This window comes from Macrobrachium nipponense, chromosome 11, assembly GCF_015104395.2.
Source record: "Macrobrachium nipponense isolate FS-2020 chromosome 11, ASM1510439v2, whole genome shotgun sequence".
NCBI lineage: Eukaryota > Metazoa > Arthropoda > Malacostraca > Decapoda > Palaemonidae > Macrobrachium > Macrobrachium nipponense.
In genome coordinates this window covers 46,078,274-46,100,978 of record NC_061087.1, presented here as the reverse complement: position 1 = coordinate 46,100,978, position 22,705 = coordinate 46,078,274, and the positions used below count along the sequence as shown (strand labels likewise).

The following is a 22,705-nucleotide window of genomic DNA, read 5'->3' as shown; positions in this document are numbered from 1 at the left end:
TTTTGTAATAAGGAAATTAATATTGGGAAATGATCACTGGTGTGCAAGTCATCAACTGTGTTCCAATCCAATCTGTCAACTATACTTGTTGAACATAGAGTTAAGTCTACAGAGGAAAATGTTCCATGTGTTTTTGAATATACGCTAACTTCAACATTATTTATACAGCACATATCATTTGAATCCATAAATTCTTCTACTTTACTTCCTGCTCTACCTGAGTTTGAACAGTTACAGTCCCACATTGGGTTGTGAGCATTAAAATCCCCTAATATTAATATAGGTTCTTTGGCATTTCTAAGAAATTCTCCAAGTTTATCAATATCGTAGATTTTATTTGGTTGGTTGTATAAATTATAAATGATATAATTATCGTTTTTTATTCAAATTATAATATCCGATATCTGGAGGTCAGTAACGTTTACAGGTACTTTGTCATAACATACTTTATGTTGTACATATATGGCTGTAGTACCTAAATTTCCTTCTTCCTGTGATGTTGATATTAAGGTATATTTACCTATGTTGTTATTGTATTATTGACAAGTTGTAAACATAATATCATTGGTTCATATTCCTTTAATAACCTTTGTTTGTTTGTTTGTATGGTGTTTTTCAGTTGCATGGAACCAGTGTTATTCAGCAATGGGACCAACGGCTTTACGTGACTTCCAAACCACATCGAGAGTGAACTTCTATCACCAGAAATACACTTCTCTCACTCCTCAATGAAATGCCTGAGAATCGAACTCGTGGCCACCGAGGTGTCACGCCAACACCATACCGACCACTCCACTGAGGCGCTTTAATAGCCTTTGTACTTCTCCCAGGTGTAATCTGGTCTGCAGACCATTTATGTTCCATTGTATAATATACCTATTGAAAATATTATATCAGTCGTGTTGTATTATCAACTTGAATTTTTTCTAAAATTTTATTTATGACATTCAGTTGTTCATCTTTGTAATATTTTAAGTGCTCAATACACATACAACCTATTTCATGGGTGTTAAATCAGTGGCCTCTTTCTTTCTGTATTTCATAAAATTTCTTATAATGTTTGCTAAACAGTTTGTTATTGTTGCACAATGCAATGAAGCAATCATTACTTCCACCTGTGTTATCATGTATATCTATTGCTTTATTTCTTCTTGTTGTACTGATTATTGGTAATGGAGTAATCTCATCCCCCGTGACATAGTCACCATCATCCATGATATGGTTCTCCTCCACTTCTTTGGTGTTTTGGATCACTGCATCTACAGGTTTTATTATTATTTTAGGAGATAAATGTATGTTCTTATTTAGTTTTTGTTCTTTCTTCATATATTTTGATTTTGGTTTGACCAACGTTTCTCTAACTTTTTCTTCATTTTCCAGTACATCACAACTTCCTCCTTCTACCTTTGTGGTAGTATCTTCTTGTGCTTCTATTGGCATTAATACTTCAAATGAATTTGATAGAATATAATCCATATAATCTGCACCAGTTTCCTGATTCTTTACTATCTTAGTTTTTTCCTGTATATTACTGATTTCTTTTTGAGACCATTGTTGCATCTTGTTACTTCCATCTGTATGTTTTTTTGTTTCATTACTGGTTCCTGTTATACAAGAATGTGTACATTTCTTAGCAGGATCTTGAATTCCTTTCACTTTCAATTCTAATTTAGCCTGTTATAGACATGCCTGTTCTTTCTTTTAACATTTATAATTCCGTGTTGTATATGTAATACATGCATTCTTTGGATCTTGCATGATGATTCTGCTCTCTCTTTTGGTGTGTTCTGTAGATCCACAGTAAGCGCATACTGGTGCATTCCTACAATTTGTGTGTGTGTGTCCATAGTTACTGCAATTTTGACACTGCAGTGGCTTTGGAATATAGGGTCTTAACTCTCTATTTTGGCCTAAATTTTTTTTATTTTTTTAATAAAGAGGTAGATCTGAAACCTCAAATTTCATTTTTGCTATTTTTAGTACTTGTTTATTGCCTTTTTTACTTGTTACATCATACACCTCGCAATCCTCAATCTTCGGGCATCTCTTTTTGAGTGTCTCTAAAAGCATTTTCTTATTGATTGGTTCCTCGTTATTGTCAGGAAATACAATGGTACCCAGAATGCTCCTCATATTATCATGCTTTTCCACTTTAACATTAATGGTATCTATAATTCTTAAAGGCAAATAGTCTTCAGGCTGGCTTTTTTTGTTGTGGCTTCTATAAGCCAAGTCTTCTCTTTTATTTTTCTGAACGACATTTCTGCTGTTGGATGTCTATTTAGTAAACAATTTTCTAATTTCAAAACTGAAATATTTTGTTCAGCTTCCATGGTTTGAAACCTTGACCAACTTCCACTCCCAAAGAGGGAGTCAAAGTGAGTCAAGGTTGGGTCATGACGGTACGTACTTAGGTTTCCCGGACTTAGTATATGGTATTAACATTTTATTACCAACCTGGTCTTTGTGACTTGAGCTTTCTTTAGAATGGTCTAAATCCGTGCTAGAAGTCATGAAGATATTTGTTATATTTTACATATAAAAGTGTGTAAATTTCGTCCAGGATGAGGTCCCACTCACCACGGAGCCCCAACTGGGGGAGGAGCAATACTGTTACACAGTGGTAACTGCCCTGGGATCTTCACCTGAATATACACCACACCCAACATGTGGGCATGGCTTGATATAAAAATTTCTCCTTGCACGACCATGTCAGGTACTCTAATTTTACGGGTCGAGTGGCATGCCATCCAACTCCACCCTCCATCAAGTTAAAAGAGCAGTCAAATCAATACTTCAAAACCATGCCAAGGTTGTCAACGAAAGAGGAAGGGAAGGGGAAAATTTATAGGAGGAGGAGTAAAGGAGTTTAAGGTCCCAATGTTCAGTTGAATCCACAGCAGAGATCATATGCATAAAGGGGCATACTCTCTCTGCAGTGGATCCCTAAGCCCCCCACCTCGTCAAGGAGTTGGGATCAGGGGGTCTTTTCCAAATAATAAGTCATGTATACAGAAATTACTATGTATGATAAATTCGTAAAGTAACTAAGTCTATGGGCATAACCAGCCCAATTTCATGGGCAGAACCAGCTCCATTCCAGGGAGGAAGGATGATACCCTATTATAAATTATCTTAGGGGTCCCCACTATGACCCTGCCAAGTTTCATGCCCATCGGAACAGCTGTTTGGCTGTGACTGAATGACAGACAGACATAACACCAATTATAGTATAGTAAGATATGTAAGCTGCGTTTCAAGCCGTGATGTGCATCATACGAGCCTTTACTTTGGCAAGGAATGAAATGCTGTCTAAATCTTAATCTGAATTCATAATTTTTACTTTACTTATACAGGTGCTTTCATTTTTGGCTCAAAAGTATACATATTTGGAAAAAGGATCAGCAAAACATCAAGTCTCAAAATTACATGTAATAAAACTTTTTCTTTACAATATTTACAATCCAAAAATAAATTCAAACTTGAAAATTAAGTATCAATATTCTGAAAAATTGTATGTGCTATTATAAAGATGAATTTTACTAAAGGTAATATTACATAATAAATAACTAATGTATTTTAAAACAATTCACTACTAGGCCAAATAAACATGTGACCTTTTTATTAATGCAAGTTACCTCTGAACTTCTAAGAAAGTTCACGCATCAATTGAGGTAATGTACTGTAACATCAAAACCAGAGAGCAACTGTAATGTTTTTAAATGCTACCCAAGGTCAAGTTCCTCAAAACATAATGCAAGCAGTCCCTGGTTATTGCTGTGGGTTCTGTTCTCGGTAGGGTGGTGGTAAGCGAAAGCTGCCATTAACCGAAACTCAGCAATTTGTGGCACTTATGGCGCTGAGTTTCGGTTAATGGTGCCAATAACTGGTTAATGGCGTTCTGTTAGGTATGTTATGGTGCCATGACTATTATCAACGCGTTACGGCGCCAATAACCGAAAATCGCCCAGTTATGGTGCCATAAATCGCCGATTTTATGGGGTCATAAATCGCCAATTTTATGGTGCTAGACAAGTGCCATTAACTGAATCCGCCTATAACCGGGGCCAACCTGTAGCTATGTTCCAATCAATGAGTTTTCAAAGTTGTATAAATGGTTCATACAACTTTATCACATCTGTACCACAGAAACAACAGAAACTTTTCATCATACAGCAGTGCAAAATTTACAGATCTAAATTACATAATATATTGTAACACTTTTTTTTTTCTTGACTCCAGGCTAACAACAATGATACATTAATGTAGTAGGAAAACTTACTATTCATATATACAAGCATATTTTTCTTATTTCATTCTCCATGCAAAATAATAAATTACTGTACCAACAATTCCACTGATGATGCTTGGAAATTTGCCATCAATATGTACTCCTGTAAGAAACCAAAGTACACAGTAATACCTTGAGATACGAGTTTAATTCGTTCTGTAACCGAGATCATAAGTCAATCTACTCGTATGTCAAACAAATTTCTCCCATTTAAAATAACTGAAATAGATTTCATCCGTTCCAGCCTTGTGAAACATCCCCAAACCATCGTAAATTATGTAAAAAGTCATGTTTTTAATTAAGAAACACATGCACAGATATTCTCCTACTTAGGATGTGGTTAGGTTCCAAAAAACCCATCGTTTGTTGGAAAATCGTATCCTGAATATGCCCAGCCTACACTAGGGTAATCAGTAATCTTTACATATAGGGTAGCCTAGCCTACTAGTATACCTTGTACATATATGGTATAATAATTATTAATTTCAGATAATTCTCTAGGTTCATTGCATATTGGCTAGAGAGAAATTGAATAACATCAACAAGAGTTAGCCTAGTGTATGGTATATCATATACATACGAATACAGTAGCCTAGCCTACAGTATGCTCTATACATTTACGGTATAGTAATTTATTAATATAAGCCAATTCTGGAGGTTCAATGCATTCTGACTACGATAGCAGAAAAAAATTGGACACGAAAAGAGAATCAGACTGTCCGACATCAGTATAATTGAGCGATATCAAGCTGCTGTTGGCTACATACATTATAAAATAAAAGCATAACGAACATGTATCTTTTCCATAAATCTTTTAAAATGTTATACATTACTTCACTATATCCAATAATATTGTATGTACATATTCTCATATTATTGTATTATTAAATACTAACATATAGCAGTCAACGTTATCGTTTGGGAATCAGCTAATGTCGAATACGCATTTATTTCGGCATATTTAACTCAATTCCGAGCAAATTTTCTTGCTCCTAGTTAGCATAAACGAATATCTAAATATTTTACTTATATGAGACAAGGTAATTTTTCATTACACAACGTGTTTTTGAGGCAGGTAATTTTTTGTTATATGATGTGTTTTCAAGTCGAGATATGACTTAAGTAATTTATTTTGTTAACAGATTGGGGGGCATATTTATTGTGTAAAAAAAATTGATGCGATTCCGTTCGCTATTTTCACTTGATTTCATTGCAATACAAGCTTTACATCATTTGTTATCAGTGTGAAAACAGCAGTAAAATGAGTTCTTTCAAGCCCAGTAGTTTTGATTAAAGTTATTTTCTCTCAATTTTATCTACGGTTGTGTTTGATGGCATAAGTTTACAGGAGCATTATCCTTGTTGCTGATGCACGATAATAGTCATTAGCAGCTTGACCAGTTTTCTCAGCTTCAGCTATAACTTGGCTTAAATTTAACAGTATATTTCCTTGCTGATCTTTGATCTATAGCGAATAAAGTTATTACATAAAATATATAAGTCCTATTCTACATAACGACATTTATAACAACTACGGCAATTCTTTACTGTCGTATGATGGTTGAAATACAAGCCAAATGGATATTGTTGTTATCCAATTCCGTTGTACTTAGCAAAAAAGTTGTTTCACGTTTGGTTGTTCATGGCTTTACACATTTAAGCAAAGAGTTTGTAGAATAGTGTTAAAACAATACTTTCATCAAGATCTTTTGCCGTTTTTGAACTTATTTAACTAGAAGATGGGTTTGCTTTTGCCTGCCTTTTAAAATGCTAAGTAAATGTGAGAACCAAGTGTCATTCACAGGTGCTGTTGTGCTGATGCTGGACCCGTGCACCAACTAGAGGCAGCCTCCCAAAGCACAGCTCGGTAACTCGTATCTTGGAATTCCACTTGTATCTTTGACAAAAATATGGACCAAGTTGCAGCTCGTATCTCAAAAACTTTGTATGTTGGGCTACTTGTATCTCAAGGTATTGCTGTATGTATAAAACAATATCTGAGATATGAAAAATAATGAACCTGGCCAGTATTAAAACTCAACAACTTAAATACATAGCAGATAACTACTATAGAACATGGTGAAGTGTGGATGCTGAATGTTGACATGTTCAAATTGCCATTTTTATCCATTTCTTGCTTACTTGTAATTTTGTAACAAGGCAACTGATGACAGCCTAGAAAGGATGAATTTCCACAAGCATTTGGTCACAGAAGCTCGTCTTCCTGAGGAGAGTGTGATATATGATTATTAAGTCTTTTAAAATAAAGCTGATATACTGAAACCTTTGCTCATATTAAATTATCAGATGAGTATTGAATAAATGTACTTAGTTTAAAATTAAAGATACATATAACCTTAAAAAAAGAAACTATTTTTTTTTTTTTTTTTTACAACAAAACACCTCAATAATATTGTACTGAAGATTGCAACATAAGAAAGCTTTTATCTGGAGAAGAGAAAAACTAGTTACTTGGTCATAATCCATGGTGGTAAAACATAAATAACAGAAGTTGCAAAGGGGACCATGAATTATTATGGAAAAGCCATTCACAGTAACTAGCAGTATAACGCTATTTATGCAAGTGCTGGATATGTTAATTTAAATCTTTCAGAAAGGTTCCTCTGTTCAATGTAAGAATACTATCAACCACAAGATGTCATTATGATTATTATTTGGTAGTTTAAACCGACCATTCAGCCCATAAAGCCAAACACAGCACAGTACAGCAATAGACACCATAACATATTCAATTTAGTGCTGTTAACAGTAATGTGATCAGTGTTTTCTGCTATTCAAGATGTTATATCACTTCAACTGTACAATATTATTTTTCAATTTTCCACATTAGAATAAATTTTATTTGCTCAGTACTTGTTACCTAAATTCTCAAATTATGAAAAATACTGTGGATTACTCCTAACCATATTAAAAAATGGCATAAAAATTCACTTTAATAAAGTTACCAAAGGGAACATAAGTCCTTTTTTATGTTACAATGGATTCTTAACCCCCAAAATTGTAGTTTCCATGAAATGTTAACCAAGCATTGTATAACTATGGCTTTAACAAACCTCTTATACAGATAATACCCACGCTTTTTCTTTCCAAGCTCATACGAGGAAGACATTTAGGATTAACTTTTACAAATCATACAACTCCCTTCCAACTACTTTTTCAGCTAAGTACAAAGATCTCTTCAAGCTGGTCAGGTAACTGCCAAGGGCTAATAAGTCAAAAAGTATTCAGTCCTAATTTACAAAAAGAGTTTAATTTTGTTCAGTTATTTGTCATTCTATAGCTTTTTTCTACCTTACAGAAGATTTGCAACTGTTTCTCTATTTTCTTCATATTCTTCTTTAATTTATGAAATCTTTACCACTGCACACTCAATGGAGGTGTGTTGGGGTGCTGCTATTAGAATATGAATACTATACTGGTATACATTACACACTAGTACTTAATTGTATAAATTACATTCTGCAAAAGTATGTTAAACAATATTTATTAATCTTATATCTAAACTTCATACAATGTGACTGGATTAGCTGGTAAAAAAATTTACTAATCTTATATCTAAACTTCATACAATGTGACTGGATTAGCATCAGACAAAACTCATTACATTTTCCTAACTAACTAACGATTTCATGCGCTAGTAAAGCTTGAACAATACTCACATATCAAAATCTCCTAGCTTCAATACCTAAACCTAAAAACCTAATGATAACCACTTTACCTTATAATGACTAGTAAAATCAGCACACTTCCAAAAGGTTTAGCAAAAGACTGATTATGAAAAATTCCAAAGGAAAATTTTTTACACATTGTGTTTATATTGTATACTGTAATTTCTAGTATTCTCATACATGCCAGTTTGGAGAGATTCCTTAACTAATATATATTATTCAAGCATTTGCAGACCTGTTTTAACCGTTATAATAGATCTGACCATTTAATCCAAATATGTACTATGCACAACAAACAAATTTTTCATACATAACTTAAAAGTAAAAAAAAAAAAAAAAAAAAAAAAAAAAAAAACTTACTCAAATGTGACTGTATGAATTGTGTAGCAAATTATTAATCTATAACAGTAACACTGTACTACTGCATACCATTAGAAAAATTTTTCTTTCATAAGTAAAACAATAAATAAACATACCACAACCAAACTACATCACAAACTCAATACTAATAAGTACAAATAAAAGGTGATGATAGAAATGTTTGTGACATTAAAAATTTTTTTCAAACACAATCATCTGCAGTTAACAGATTTCATACAGCACTGGAGTTTTGTACATTGTGAGCAAAGTTTTACAATCATCATCATTACAGGATATGCGTTTTATTACCAAAATGTTTATGCTAATATAATTTTGCAGTAATAACAAACCCTGTGACAATAATGAATTGTATCTTTCACTAATAACTTTGTGCATGTAAGTCCTCATTCTTGGACCTAATATTAACAGAACAAGAGCTAATCCCACAGGTCTGAGCAGCACTGTTGTATATTTTACTTAATGAAGATATACAAAACTGTACTTAAAGGATGGCATTAAACGGAAACTTATTAAAGGATGGCATTAAACTGAAACTTAAATTAAATGTACAGTAATAATAACTCAAAAGTCGCTATGTATTTATACTGAAAGACAACGCAAAGACATAAATTTACAAAACTAATTATTTTGCTTAACTAAATCTACATGATGTTCCATTCTGTTATCATACTCGATAAAAACAGCACTTGACTGCGACAACTAACAGTGCAATCATTTAGTATTTCACTGGTGTTTAAAATTAGCAAGTTTAAATAAGTAAACTAAATATATGCCTTACAGTTGCTGTACATCCTACTAATGTCCATCAATTACTGTATTGAAATTTACAGGCAATTAGTATACACTACCAGTTGACCCATAGTCAACTGAAGATGCTGCAGACTCTGTAAGGGGGCTTACATGGCTTGGAGTAGGACTTTCACAAACATGTTGGTAACCTGCATTGCCACGATAAAGAATATAATGTTGCACCATAAAGAACACATCAAATATAATTGAAAATAGGCCAAGGCCAAACTTTGTTGGATCTCCAAATATAGAGCCCCAATCATTATAATTGTAGGAAATTATGATCATCTGAGCAATGGATAGGGCTCCACCGGTGAAATCTAGAAGGATATTTCCTATGCTCCAACCAGAAGTGCTCTTTCTCCGGTAGTTGTAGTATGCCTGCAAAATAACAAAAATCTAAATATGAAAAAAATCTTGTTGAGAGGCAACTGTAGATGAATGAAAACATAAGAGCTTTATATGAAACTCCTTTTTACCAAAAAATTTTATGGACAGAAAAGGAAAAATGTTTAGGATCTTGTGTAACTACAAGCTGGTTGCTAGGAATATTTTCATTAAAACTAAAAATAAATAGAATAATTTTGTTTTATAAATACAAACTTTTCCTTTCCTTGTGCTTTATTGTCTGGTTTATGAGTTTAACTGTGTAGATTATATACAGTACCTAGGACCACAATGGCACTGGTGATTTAAGATTGGTGCAATCTAACCCGCCATGGGTAGATTGGCATGAATGGTTGTCTGTTAGGCACTGGGAACTGGATCACAGCTGACCTTGCAACAGGCATTTTGGCACAGGATTATTTTTGCTCTACAAATTACCATGCCCGACATTTATGTAAAATTGTAATTAGTGGTAAAACTCTATATAGTACTTTGAAATTGAATATAAAAACAATACGTACATATACAATTTTTCTATTAATCTTCATTTTGTGGCTAATGCAATTACTAAGCACAAGAATTTACCTCGTAATGAATCATCACATGTAGGCCTATATATATTCACCCGACACTGTCTGCCCTTCATGTGACTATTGCTTTATAAATCTAGCCACATAAATTTTGGCGCCCGTCATGGGCACTATAGTTGAAACAGAGTAACCTAAGTGTGTGATGGGTAAGATGGCAGGAGGAGGAAATATGGAAGGTGAGAGAGAGATGATCATGGGGGAAGAAGTTGTTCAGCCCTAAAAATGGAACAGCTGCCTGCGGCTGTATTTGCCTCAACGGAGCGATTAAGAAGACTGAAGATGGAGAGAGGGGATATGGTGGAAAGAGAGATAGCCAAAGCCTTGGAAGGCTTTAGTAATCAAATGGAACTGTTGTTGAGATGGTAGAAGCCTCCAATGAACATTCAACAAGAGTAAGGACAGAGATAGGAGAATTAGTGGCTAGACAAATAACTAAAGCTATAAAAGGAATGGGAGATAAAGGAGGAGATAAATGAATGAAGGAGGATAAGAGTAAAGGAGCTATTAAAAAGGTACCTTAAAAGACTTGTTCACTGTTGGAGGTGGTTTGACAAGGGAAAAGAAGGATAATTATGTAGATGATGATAGTTATGGATTAAACAGTGAGGAAGAGGAAGATAAGACTGAAAAAAAAAAAATAAAAAAATCAAGGTAGGAAGTCCAAGACAAAACAGAAAGGGTATGAACTGACGAAAGATAGTTGGGGCATTGAAAGTGATTTGTTCAAAGATAATAGTGATACAAGGAATATGAAACTGATGAGACTACAATAGGGACTATTGTAGTCTCATCAATAGGGAATATTTCATGGAATATGAGAGGCACTGTAAGCAAAAGTATGGTAATAATAATCAGATATGGGCAAATCAGTTGGGAGAATTCTTAGAGGGGAGATTGAAGGAATATTGCACGAGCATGTGTCAGTGCAAACTTCCATATGACAACCTTAAGGTAAGAATAATTAAACAAGTACATAGGATGAAAAGTAGTGTAATATTCAAGGAAGATACTGCGTAATCACTTTGCAGAAGCAAAAATGAAACCAGGAGAAGAGGTGGTACTGTATGTGCAAAGATTAGAAACGCTAGTGAGGAAGAAGTTTGGAAATGAAGATATAGAGCAGAATAAGGGGCTAATGAAAAAGTATTTGATAACAATACCAGAAAAAGTGTGTAGAAACTTGAATATAAAATGAAAGGAAAGTAAAAGATGGGCTGACAAAAGTATAAACTGGGATGATGACTTGGAAATCATGAAGGATTTGCAATATGATCAGAAAAAAAAGGGTAGGATTAAATGTAGGATGTGATAAGTTATGTACAGATGCTTTGATACATGAAGATACATATTAAGGCAGTAAGGAAATTAATGGAGGAATACCAGATGTGTGAACAATCCCAGAGACATTAGCCGTCAAAATAATAAGGGCAGAAATAATTGGAACAAGGTTGGAAGTAGAAGTAAGGAATGGTATTGAAATGTAAATGTGGGAAGACAGTACAGGCGGTCCCCGGGTTACGACGGTTCCGGCTTACGACGTTCCGAGGTTACGACGCTTTTTCTTAAATATTCAATGGAAAAATCCGTCCTGGGTTACGACGCTTGTTCCGAGGTTACGACGCTGACGCTTCCGACGCTCCGAGTTAACGACGCTTTTAAAAAACGCATACTATGATAAAAATTCTTTATAGTTTAGCACAGTATTAATAAAAATAGGTTCTGGTTAGATTACAACAAAAATTTTGAGATTTATGATGATTTTCGACACTTTTTATGTTGTATTTTTCTATGTTTTTTAGTGACGCCTCATATGCGGAACTAGTTTCCGAGCGAATGAATACATACTAGTTTACATATAACAGTCCAAAAGCGCAAATAATGAAAAAATCATTGCTTGTTTCCAGTAATAATAACAAAACGAAGTTCTGGTTAAGTTACAACGCAAATTCCAAGTATCCAAAGAGAGACATTATCCAGTAATTTGATCAGAGAGAGAGAGAGAGAGAGAGAGAGAGAGAGAGAGAGAGAGAGAGAGAGAGAGAGGCGTCTTCCGACGCTCCGGAGTTAAGGACAGAGAAGTGTTCGTTTCGTTAAACGGTTTGAGATTATGATGATTTTCGACACTTTTTATGTTGTATTTTTTCTATGTTTTTTTAGTGACGCCTCATATGCGGAACTAGTTTCCGAGCGAATGAATACAATACTAGTTTACATATAACAGTCCAAAAGCGCAAATAATGAAAAAATCAATTGCTTGTTTCCAGTAATAATAACAAAACGAAGTTTTTTTTCTGGTTAGATTACAACGCAAATTGTCCAAGTATCCAAAGAGAGACATTATCCAGTAACTTTGATCAGGAGAGAGGAGAGAGAGAGAGGGAGAGAGAGAGTGAGAGATGGAGAGAGAGAGAGAGAGGCGTCTTCCGACGCTGCCGGAGGTTAAGGACAGAGAAAAGGGTGTTCGTTTCGTTAAACGGTTTTTTTGAGATTATGATGATTTTTCGACACTTTTTTTATGTTGTTTATTTTTTTCATGGTTTTTTTAGTGGGACGCTCATATTGCGGAACTAGTTTCCCGAGCGATGAATACATACAAGTTTACATATAAACAGTCCCAAAAGCGCAAATAATGAAAAAAATCATTGCTGTTTTCCAGTAATAAAAAAATACAAAAAACGAATTTTTTGTTAGAAATAACAACGCAAAGAAATTTCCCCAAAAGTATTCCAAAGAGAGACAGTATCCAGTAATTTGATCATAGAGAGAGAGAGAGAGAAGAGAGAGAGAGAGAGAAGGAGAGAGAGAGAGGAGGTAGAAGAGAGAGAGAGAGGAGAGGCGTCTTCCGACGCTCCGAGTTAAGGACAGAGAGGTTGTTTCGTTTCGTTAAACGGCCTCTGACTCATGCCAGTAAATGTTTTGTTGATACTAATAATATAAGCCTATTTAAAGATACGTTTACTTTAATTAGTCTATATTGATACGTAAATAGTAATCAACTGTTCTTGTAGCCCTCAATATTAGGCAAAATCGAAGTATCCAAAGAGAGACATTATCCAGTACGTAATTTGATCAGAGAGAGAGAGAGAGCAGAGAGAGAGAGAGAGAGAGAGAGAGAGAGAGAGAGAGAGAGAGGAGAGAGAGAGAGAGACGCTTTGGCAACAATGGTCTCGGGGGTTTTTATAGCTTCCTTCTGCTTGATGATCGTGGATATTGTAGAAAGGATTTCGACCATACTCGTTTGCCAAATCGACGATACGAACGCCACATTCATGCTTTGCTATAATTTCATGTTTTGCTTCCATCGAAATCATTTTCTTCTTGGGTTTTTTCTTATCACCTGCTTTGTCTTTAGCTTTGAGACCCATGGTTAATAATGAAATAGACAAAATAACACAAAAAGAAAAAATAGGCGCAAATACAACGAACTAAACAACGACGTGTTAACATGCAGCACCAACAAACAAACAGACTGAACGCCATTTATCGGACGCCTATACAACTAACACTCATCGCAAAATCGTATCTCAAATATTTCGTTGTATATCGAAAGCTTGTAAGTTTTCGCAAATTTTCTGTTATATCTCAAAACATTCGTATATTAGGGCAATCGTATTGTCAAGTTTCCAATGTAATTGATCAGAGAGAGAGAGAGAGAGAGACGCTTTGGCAACAATGGTCTCGGGGATTGACGTAACGTTTATTTTCTGAACAGATAGGACAGAGAAGTGTTCGTTTCATTAAACGGCCTCTGACTCATGGCAGGAAATGTTTTGTTGATACTAATATATAAGCCTATTTAAAGATACATTTACTTTAATTAGTCTATATGATACGTAAATAGTAATCAGCTGTTCTTGTAGCCCTCAAGATTTTGCAAAATCACTCCAGGTTGTACATAAAACTTCAAGAATGTAGTGTCACCAGAGGATTACAATAGTTTTTACCTTCAAGAACCAGCATTCTTTTATGAAAATAACTCCCAGGTTGTACATAAAACTACAGGAAACAAAAAAAAAACATGTAGTGTAACCAAAGGATTACAAGTAAGGTTTTTATAACTTTTTATTAGTTTAAGACATATTTCCAAGTGTCGTTCCGGCTTACGACGATTTTCGGCTTACGACGCGTCTCAAGAACGGAACCCCCGTCGTAACCCGGGGACTGCCTGTACTCGAATGGAAATAGGCCTAGTAGACCCCAAACAAAGATGAATGTTAGTGAGAAAACCTGTTTTAAATGTGGGAGAGTAGGACATGAAAAATCAACCTGTAGGTAGACAATGGGTACTTGCTTTGGTTGTGGAGAAAATATTTTAGTTGTGGTCAGACAAGGCATAGGATAAGACATTCCAAGAGTAATAGGAATGGCAATTTGAATATAGCCAATGTAGCTATATGTGGCAATTGTGGAGAAAGGAGAATTTTGCTACAATGTGTAAGAGCCCAGACGTCATTGTAACAATTGTGGAACTGATGGGCATCCAACAGAATTATGTAAAAGTAAAATTGTAAATCAGGGAAACTAGAAATGGTGGGGGTTTACTATGGTGAATCCTCAGATGTTAAAGAGATGGAAGTGTTAAATGTTAGTGGGAGCACTGGAGAGAAATGGAATCATTGTAAAGCGTAGGAATAGATTTGAAAGCCCTGGTGGATACGTGCTGTGAAGGGAATGTAGTCTATTGGAAGCATTCGATAGAATGATGGAGGGATTACTAAGAACAGATGTTTGTGGTGGTCATCTTAAAGGTATTGGAGTGTCAGTGGTAAAAGCAAATGTTAAGTTCAGAGAATCAGTAAGAATTGCTAGCATACAGATGAACATGACTTTTATGTTATTGATAGAACAAGCAAAAGTTAAAAGTTATGTTAATGTGGTATGGTTTTTTGAAAGAATAGAATATGTTCACATAAGAAAATGATAGAAATCTGAATGGGAAAAGACAATAGTGTACAATTATATCTCCAGAAAGATGGTAAAATTAAGGGGAAAGTGATATAGGGAGTAGAGATATATACCACAGAGAATGTTAAGCTGCCAAAAGAAGAGGGTCAAATAGTTAATGTGAAAATAGGATGGAACAAGAAAGTTGGTGTGGAAGCGAGCGAAGCTGGAATAATGTAGTCATACCCCAACATACGAAAGTCACTATGTAAAAAAAATCCAGGTTACGAAGACAAAGACGAAGATTTTTTGCTTGTGTACGAAAATAATTCAGTTTGCGAAAGGGTGTACTGTAAAGTCCGAGATTCGCCCGGGCCGCCAAGAACAATTTCAAAATTTGCGCGCCGCCAACTCAGTAGACTCGCGACCATCCTCCCACTCTCCCATTGGTTCCTGATGTTAGTTACCGTCGTAAGATCCTGCTCTCCTGCTGGTCAGCATCTATGTAAGGAAGTTCCTTGACCATTTCGTTTTGGCAGCGTTATCGTACACACGTGAAATTTGTTCGTTAACGTAAATTCGTGTTAGTGATTTCGCTTTCGTTGTACTGTAAGTTACCTTATTGTGTTGTGTGTGAACTTAATTACTTATGTTATTAGCCATGGGTCCCATGAATGTTGCTGAAGTTCACAGAAAGAAGAGGATGCTTTCTATGGAGGCGATGATGGAGATAGTCAAGAAATGTTAATGTTTTCTGCCATTTGTTAATGAGTTTTGCTAAGTTTAGTGTTCATGTTTTCTGCCGTTTGTCCTCCTCCTCTGTCGCCACTTTCGGACATCGCCTCACTCGAAAGGTAACATTTCACATTTCACTACATACGTACGTACATGTGCGTACAGTATTTATTGTACCCTGTACACTAATACACTTTATTTATAGGTACAGTAACGGTTAGGTTAGGTATTGAATGGTCCAAATTGTTGTATTTCATTGTTTATTGGTAAATTTAGCTTGTTTTTGTAGGGCTTCGAATGAATTAGGCAATTTACATGTAAAACATAGTTCTGGATACGAAAAAATCAGGTTATGAAGGCCGCTTTTGAACAGATTAATTTCGTAACCTGAGGCACTGTATATGGTACTAGAAGAAAGCGATGTTCGTTATAAAATAAGAAGTTCAAGTATTTGAAGGGATATTGTGTACAGGTTGGTGGTATTACCATTAAAAAAAGATGGAGAAGAATACGTTGCAAAGATAGGTTGGGAACTTTACACAGTGTTGTAGACCTGATGGTACGCTGGGGAGACTGAGGTGATGGTCGGTAGTGGAAAGTTAGAGGGATGGACTAGGGAGAAGTTAGAGGAAAAAGTGAAGCTGAGTGAGAAGCTGAGTGGAAAGACAAACAAGTACAGGCTGTCAAAGGTTATTGGCGGAGTCAGTTAAAGGCGATGCGGTTTTATGGCCCTTGTCTAGCACCATAAAATCTGCGATTTATGGCGCCATAGCTGGCTGAGTTTTGGATTTCGGCACCATAAGGTGCCGATGATAAAAGTTATTGCGCCATAACACCTCAAAGAGGTGCCATTAACTGGTTATCAGCGTCATAAGTGCTATAAATCGCCGAGTTTTGGTTAATGGCATTTTTTGCTAATCAGACCCCGCTGATAACCGGGGACTGCCTGTATACAATATGTTGTGGGAAACGAGAGGAGTGTTAAGTCTGGGTGGCGAAGATTTTGGGACAGCGAGATTACCAGTTTAGGATCCAAGTGACAGATTTACCAAAGAACTGACATTTCCCAGCCCCAGTAACGAAATAGATTGAGCAGCAGTGTGAGGAGCTTGAGAAAGTGGGAGTGATAGAGTGAATGAGAGTACTTGGAATAGCCCTATAGTACCCATAAGAAAACTGGACGGAAAATGAAGGATGTATATAGACTATCAGAGAGTGAATGAGGTGACAGAAAAAGATAGGTTCCATATGTGTGTAGAGTCAGTATGAGTATGTGCATAGTATGAATGAGATGAAAGTGTTTACTAAGATGGATCTGGTAGAGGGTATAACCAGATGCCAATTGCTGAAGATTCCCAGCCAATAAACTGCTTTTTCCACGTCCAAAAAACACTACCAGTTTAGGAATCTATGTTTTGGAATGGCAAATGCACCTGCAGCATTCCAGAGAGCTATGAATGTGGTATTGAATTTCCTCGTGACAATGTGATGGTCTTTCTGGGTGATATTTTGGTAGCGAGTAAGACGGTGAAAGAGCATAAAAGGTTGATGAATGCGGGGTTGCGAAAGTTGGAAGACATGGGTGTGAAAGTGGTGAAGTGAGTAGTTGGAAGAGGAGGTAGAGGTTTAGGGCATATGGTGAGTGCATCTGGTTGAGAAAGTAGAAAGTTTGTGGGAAAAAGGTAAAAGCATTTTGAAAGACTGAAAGAGGTGGCGGTAAAGATGTGGAGTTGGTATATCCAGACTAAAATCCTAATGCAAATCCTAATCAAGTAAGTTGGAAGTGTATACTGACGCTAGTGGTACGTCAATGGGTGGGTGTCCGATGCATGAACAAGTGGTGAATGGAGTTGAGAGAAAGAAAGAGTGTAAGTTTATGTGTCTAAGCCCTTTAGTGTGGCCGAGAGAAAGTATTTGGTGATTGAAAGAGAGTTGGCAGCATTGAAGTTTTGTGTAAAAGCTTTGAGACTGTTCTTGTACGGGATGAAATTTGTGGTAAGAATGGTTCATCAGCCTCTGGTGTATTTGCAAAGAATGAAAGATGTGGTTGGAAGGATTGCAAGAATACTGGAAGATTTGAGCTACGTATTTTGATTTTGTAGAGAGATGATGTCCAGGTTGCCTGAGGAGCTAACTACCGAAATGATAAGGGATATAAATCCTGAGAATCTGCCAAAAGGGTTGGTAGTTGCCCGTGAAAGTAAGGGAGGTGGAGATTCTATGTTCGAAAGCGTGTGGCACGGATTGAAAGCTAGTATGAATGATCTCGGAAGAGAAGTGATAGATGAAGTCCGTAAGAGGCTTGGATGCTTGGGTTTGAAGAATGTGAGCAAGTACAAGGAGGAGTTGAAAGCCATGATGTGTCCAGGAGTAGCTCCGTTTCAAGAGGTGCCGACTGCAATAAGTAAGAGGTATGAAGTGGTGATGTATGTGCACTTTGGTGGTGACAAACCCATAGTATTCCATAAAGAAGGAATGAAAAGGGATGGTAGTGTGTTGCACATGCAGTATTTAAGTAGGGAGCTCTATAACTGGGTTGTTGAGAGGAAGGATTATGAAAGGAGTGTAAGGGGGAAGTAAGCATTAGGGAAGCAGAACCTTCTATGCTGTTAGTAGTAGATGACCAGTGGGAAGATGAAAAAGAAGTTTGTTTGATAAGAGAGACCAAGGTGTATCAGTGTGATAATGACAGTAAGAGTTAGCATGACAGTAAGAGTTAGCGTAAACAATGGTCAGTATTGTGGATTAGTAGATTCAGGAGCACAGATTTCCTTAGTAAATGCAGAAGTTGTTAGAGATATAGCAAGGATGAACTGGAGTACTGAAAGAATTGTAAATATCCCAATAAAAGGGATAACAAGAAAGATTTAGGGGTGGGAAGAGGTAAAGTTTAAAATTAAAGTGGGAACATTGGAGGTAGAGGGTAGGTTTGTGGTATTAAGAAACAAACAAATACCTTGCTGTTTCCTGTTTGGAATAAATTTTTTGAGAATGAATAAGTTGACCATGGATGTGGCAAAAGGATTGTTGTTGAAAGAGGAGTTAGTAGTAGCTAAGATACAGAATAAGTCGGTCTACATGGCTTGTTGAAAGAGGAGTCAGTAGTAGCTAAGATACAGAATAAGTCAGTCTACATGGCTAAGTTTCTGGGGTTAGTAAATAAGAGATGCAGCAAGGATGTTTTTCTGTTAGTAAGTTGAGAGCATGTGTGAGAGAAGGAGTACTGTTAAGGTTATGGCTTTCAGTCTTGAGACTACAAGAAGTTTGCTAATAGGTTTGCCTTGTGCAAGTGTAGTCTACTTTTCAAGAGCGGTCGGATGAGTTGGTGTATGTACCTATTTTTTTGGAATGCAGTGCCACAGGAATGTGGAACTTATTACATGATAAGTGCAGTGGTACCTCGACATATGAAAGTCCCAGCTTACGAAAAATTCCAAGTTAACAAAAAGCAAATACGAAGATGACAATTTGTCTAAAATTGCATTTTTCCTAACTATACAAACCTGAGTTCCTTTTACAATAGGAAGGTACTAGCGGCAGCTGGATAGGTCGTAAGCTTTCGAACAAGGGGTTCGGTAGTTAACTGCTTGTCCGACAGGCGCGCGCGCGCGACTGGGAGGTAAACAAATCACTTTTGCTTTTGGCCCAAGCAAAAACGTGCAGAGTGGGGGGAGGTGGCATTATGTGGTGGGGCTATGTGTAAAAACAAGGACCTCAGGTTTGTATAGTTAGGAAAAATGCAATTTTAGACAAATTGTCATTTGTTCCGACACGGCATACAAACCTTCGGTCTTTTACAATAGGAAAGACTCACCCCCCTTAAATTGGCTTTTGGTGGGAGGAATCTGAGTCTTTTGTGAACAGACTGGTGTTCGCCCAACCTTGGAAGCCTCCCTGGTCGTAAGAGCGAGGGAGGGATGCAAGCCTCTGTCCGATTGATCGGGGTGTGCACCGCAGGATCAATGGTCAGACCTCTGGACCGAGTACTAAGAGAGAGGCAAGCGTATCTCTTCGTACCAGCAATGTAAGAACTTGTTCCTGTACAGGAGCAAATATAAAGTCATGGGTTTGACTCTTGTAGGCATCCACTTCCCCCCCTTGTAGAAGGAAGTGGTGGATATTCTGCTCCTATCCCTAGTGAAAGGGATAGGATGGGGCTCTGTCATATAGCTCACCTGCATCTCGTCCTCATCCAGCGTAGTGACGACCGTGGCCCTCTGCCCACAGGTAGAGGAGGAGGAAAAGATGGGAGAGGGAGCCAGTCACTCACTCACTCACACATCCATCCACACAGTCACACCAGGACTCGATGCTGTTTCAGCCTGCGAGGGTCTGGGTTAGCTACACAACTTGTTGAGCAGCCACCACGGGTCCTAAGGAAAAGGTATCCAAAGGACCTGTGGGCAATATCCCGAAGGTAGAAGGACGTAAAGGTAGTCTGGTTAGACCAGACCCCTGCCTTCAGGACCTGCGCCACGGAGAAGTTCTTACGAAACGCCAACGAGGGGCCAATACTTCTGACTTCGTGAGCTCTCGGACGGGACGTACGGATGTCGTCACTACCATCATCCTCATACGCCCTCCTGATGACCTCACGCAGCCAGAATGAAAGAGTGTTCTTGGATACTTCTTTTTCTTGGTGGACCCCCGGTGCTAACGAAGAGGCGTCGACACTCAGGCCTGAGGTGTCGAGTTCTCTTCAGATAGCGCCGTAGCGCCCTCACAGGACAAAGCAGCATCTCATCCGCATCATTATCGGTGAAGTCCAATAGGGAGGGAATCGTGAATGACTCAAACCTGTCGTCAGGGATCGACGGTTTCTGAGTCTTCGCAACGAAGTTCGGGACGAAATCGAGCGTCACGGATCCCCATCCCCTGGAGTGTCGTACATCATAGGAAAGACCATGAAGTTCCCCTACTCTCTTCGCCGATGCCAGGGCCAGCAAGAAGAGGGTCTTGAGGGTCAGATCCCTGTCTGACGACTCTCGGAGTGGCTCGAACGGCGTTCGAGTCAGACTCCTAAGGACGAGAGTCACATCCCACGCAGGGGGCCTGAGTTCCCTGGGTGGGCAAGACCTTTCGAAGCTCTCATAAGCAAGGAGATCTCGAACGAGTTCGAGATGTCCAATCCCCTCAGTTTCAGGACGAGCGCCAGGGCGGAGGCTCTGTATCCTTTGACTGTGGGGACTGAGAGGAGCTTCTCTCGGCGAAGAAAAACGAGGAAATCCGCTACCTGCTGAAGAGTGGCTCTGAGAGGAGATAGACCCCGTCTACGACACCAACCACAGAAGACGGCCCACTTCCCCTGGTACACGCTGCAGAGGACTGACGGACGTTTCCAGCCATCTCTGTTGCTGCGCTACGAGAAAAGCCTCTCGTTCGCAGAGATGGTGGATAACAGCCAGCCGTGAGAACGTAGGGACTGGACTGCTCGGTGGTACCGCTCGACGTGTGGCTGGGCGAGAAGGTTGTGCCAAGGGGGAATCTCTCTCGGTTCTCCTGCGAGAAGAGCCAGCATGTCCGGATACCAAATGGCCTGTGGCCATTTGGGAGCCACCAGGATCATCCTGAGATTCGGGGTGTGATCCAGTGCTCGACTGATCACCTTGCGAATCAGGCTGAACGGGGGAAAGGTCATAGACGAGAGGTTGTCCCACGGGTGTTTGAAGAGCGTCCTCTGCAGCTGCCCATGGGTCCGGCACGGCCGAGAAGAACACCTGGAGCTTCCTGTTGTGCCGGGTGGCGAAACAGATCCACGACTGGTCGCCCCCACAGGTCGAAGAGCCTTTCCGCCACGTCCTGGTGTAGAGACCATTCGGTCCCTATCACCTGATCCCGACGGCTGAGCGTGTCTGCTACTACATTCCTCTTCCCTGGAATGTAGCGTGCCGACAGCTCTATTGAGTGTGCCTCGGCCCCCCACTCGTGCACCTGCCGAGTCAACTGGTACAACGGGAGAGACACTAGGCCCCCCTGTTTGTTGACGTAGGCCACCACCGTGGTGTTGTCGCACATCAACACCCACTGAGTGTCCCATCAAGCGGTCCTGGAACTCTTGGAGAGCGAGGAACGCTGCCTTGAGTTCCAGTACATTGATGTGAAGGTGCTTGTCGTTCTCGTCCCACCACTCCTGAAGTCAGCAACTCCTCCAGGTGTGCGCCCCATCCCTCGGTCGATGCGTCTGAGAACAGCTGCATGTCCGGGGGGGGAGTGCGCAGAGGCACTCCTCTTAAGAGGTTCCTGTCGTCCAGCCACCAGGCTAGGTCCTGCCTCACCTCCTGTGTCAGTGACACTGGAAACAAGCTTGGGGGATCCGTCGCCTGTGACCAACTCTCCTTTAGTCTCCACTGAAGAGACCGCAGGTAAGACGCCCGTGAGGGACTAACTTCTCGAGTGACGACAGGTGTCCGATCACGACTTGCCATCGCTGAGCTACCTGTTCCTGCCAGACAGGAACTGATTGGCTGCCTCCCTGAATCTGCTGATCCGCGAGTCTGCGGGGAAGACTCGCCCTGCTACCGTGTCGATCAGCATACCCAGGTACTTCATCCTCTGCTTGGGCTCGAGATCGGACTTTTCGAAGTTCACAACGATCCCCAGATCGCGACAGAACTCGAGCAGTCGATCCTGTCCTGTAGCAACTGCGAGCGGGAGCTCGCCAGGACTAACCAATCGTCGAGATACCTCATCAGACGTATCCCGTGCGAATGGGCCCAAGCAAGCGGACACCAGAGTGAACACTCGCGTGAACACCTGTGGGGCGGTTGAGAGACCGAAGTAAAAGTTGCCCCTGAAACTGGTACAACCTGTCCCGTCGAGGATGAATCGGAGGTACTTTCTGGAGGACTGATGAATGGGTATTTGGAAATACGCATCCTTCAAGTCCACTGAAAGCATGAAATCGTTCTACCTGATGGAGTCGAGCACTGAGCGTGCCGTCTCCATCGTGAACCGGGTCT

At 38.9% G+C, this 22,705-nt stretch overlaps 1 protein-coding gene across 2 annotated transcripts in view; it reads right to left on the bottom strand.

Moving 5' to 3' along the window:
- Positions 1-902: 902 nt before the first annotated feature.
- LOC135205699 (cystinosin homolog) overlaps positions 903-22,705 on the bottom strand; it is a 44,997-nt gene continuing 23,194 nt past the window's right edge. Inside the window, exons 2-3 of one of the 2 annotated variants that reach the window (XM_064236663.1) lie at positions 9,262-9,531; positions 903-6,515 (exon numbers count right to left, since the gene is read on the bottom strand). In XM_064236663.1, coding sequence (XP_064092733.1) covers positions 6,498-6,515; positions 9,262-9,531 — 288 coding nt within the window. In that variant the 3' untranslated portion in view covers positions 903-6,497. Of the gene's footprint in view, positions 9,532-22,705 lie in introns of both variants that reach the window. The other variant, XM_064236652.1, reaches the window with a different exon arrangement.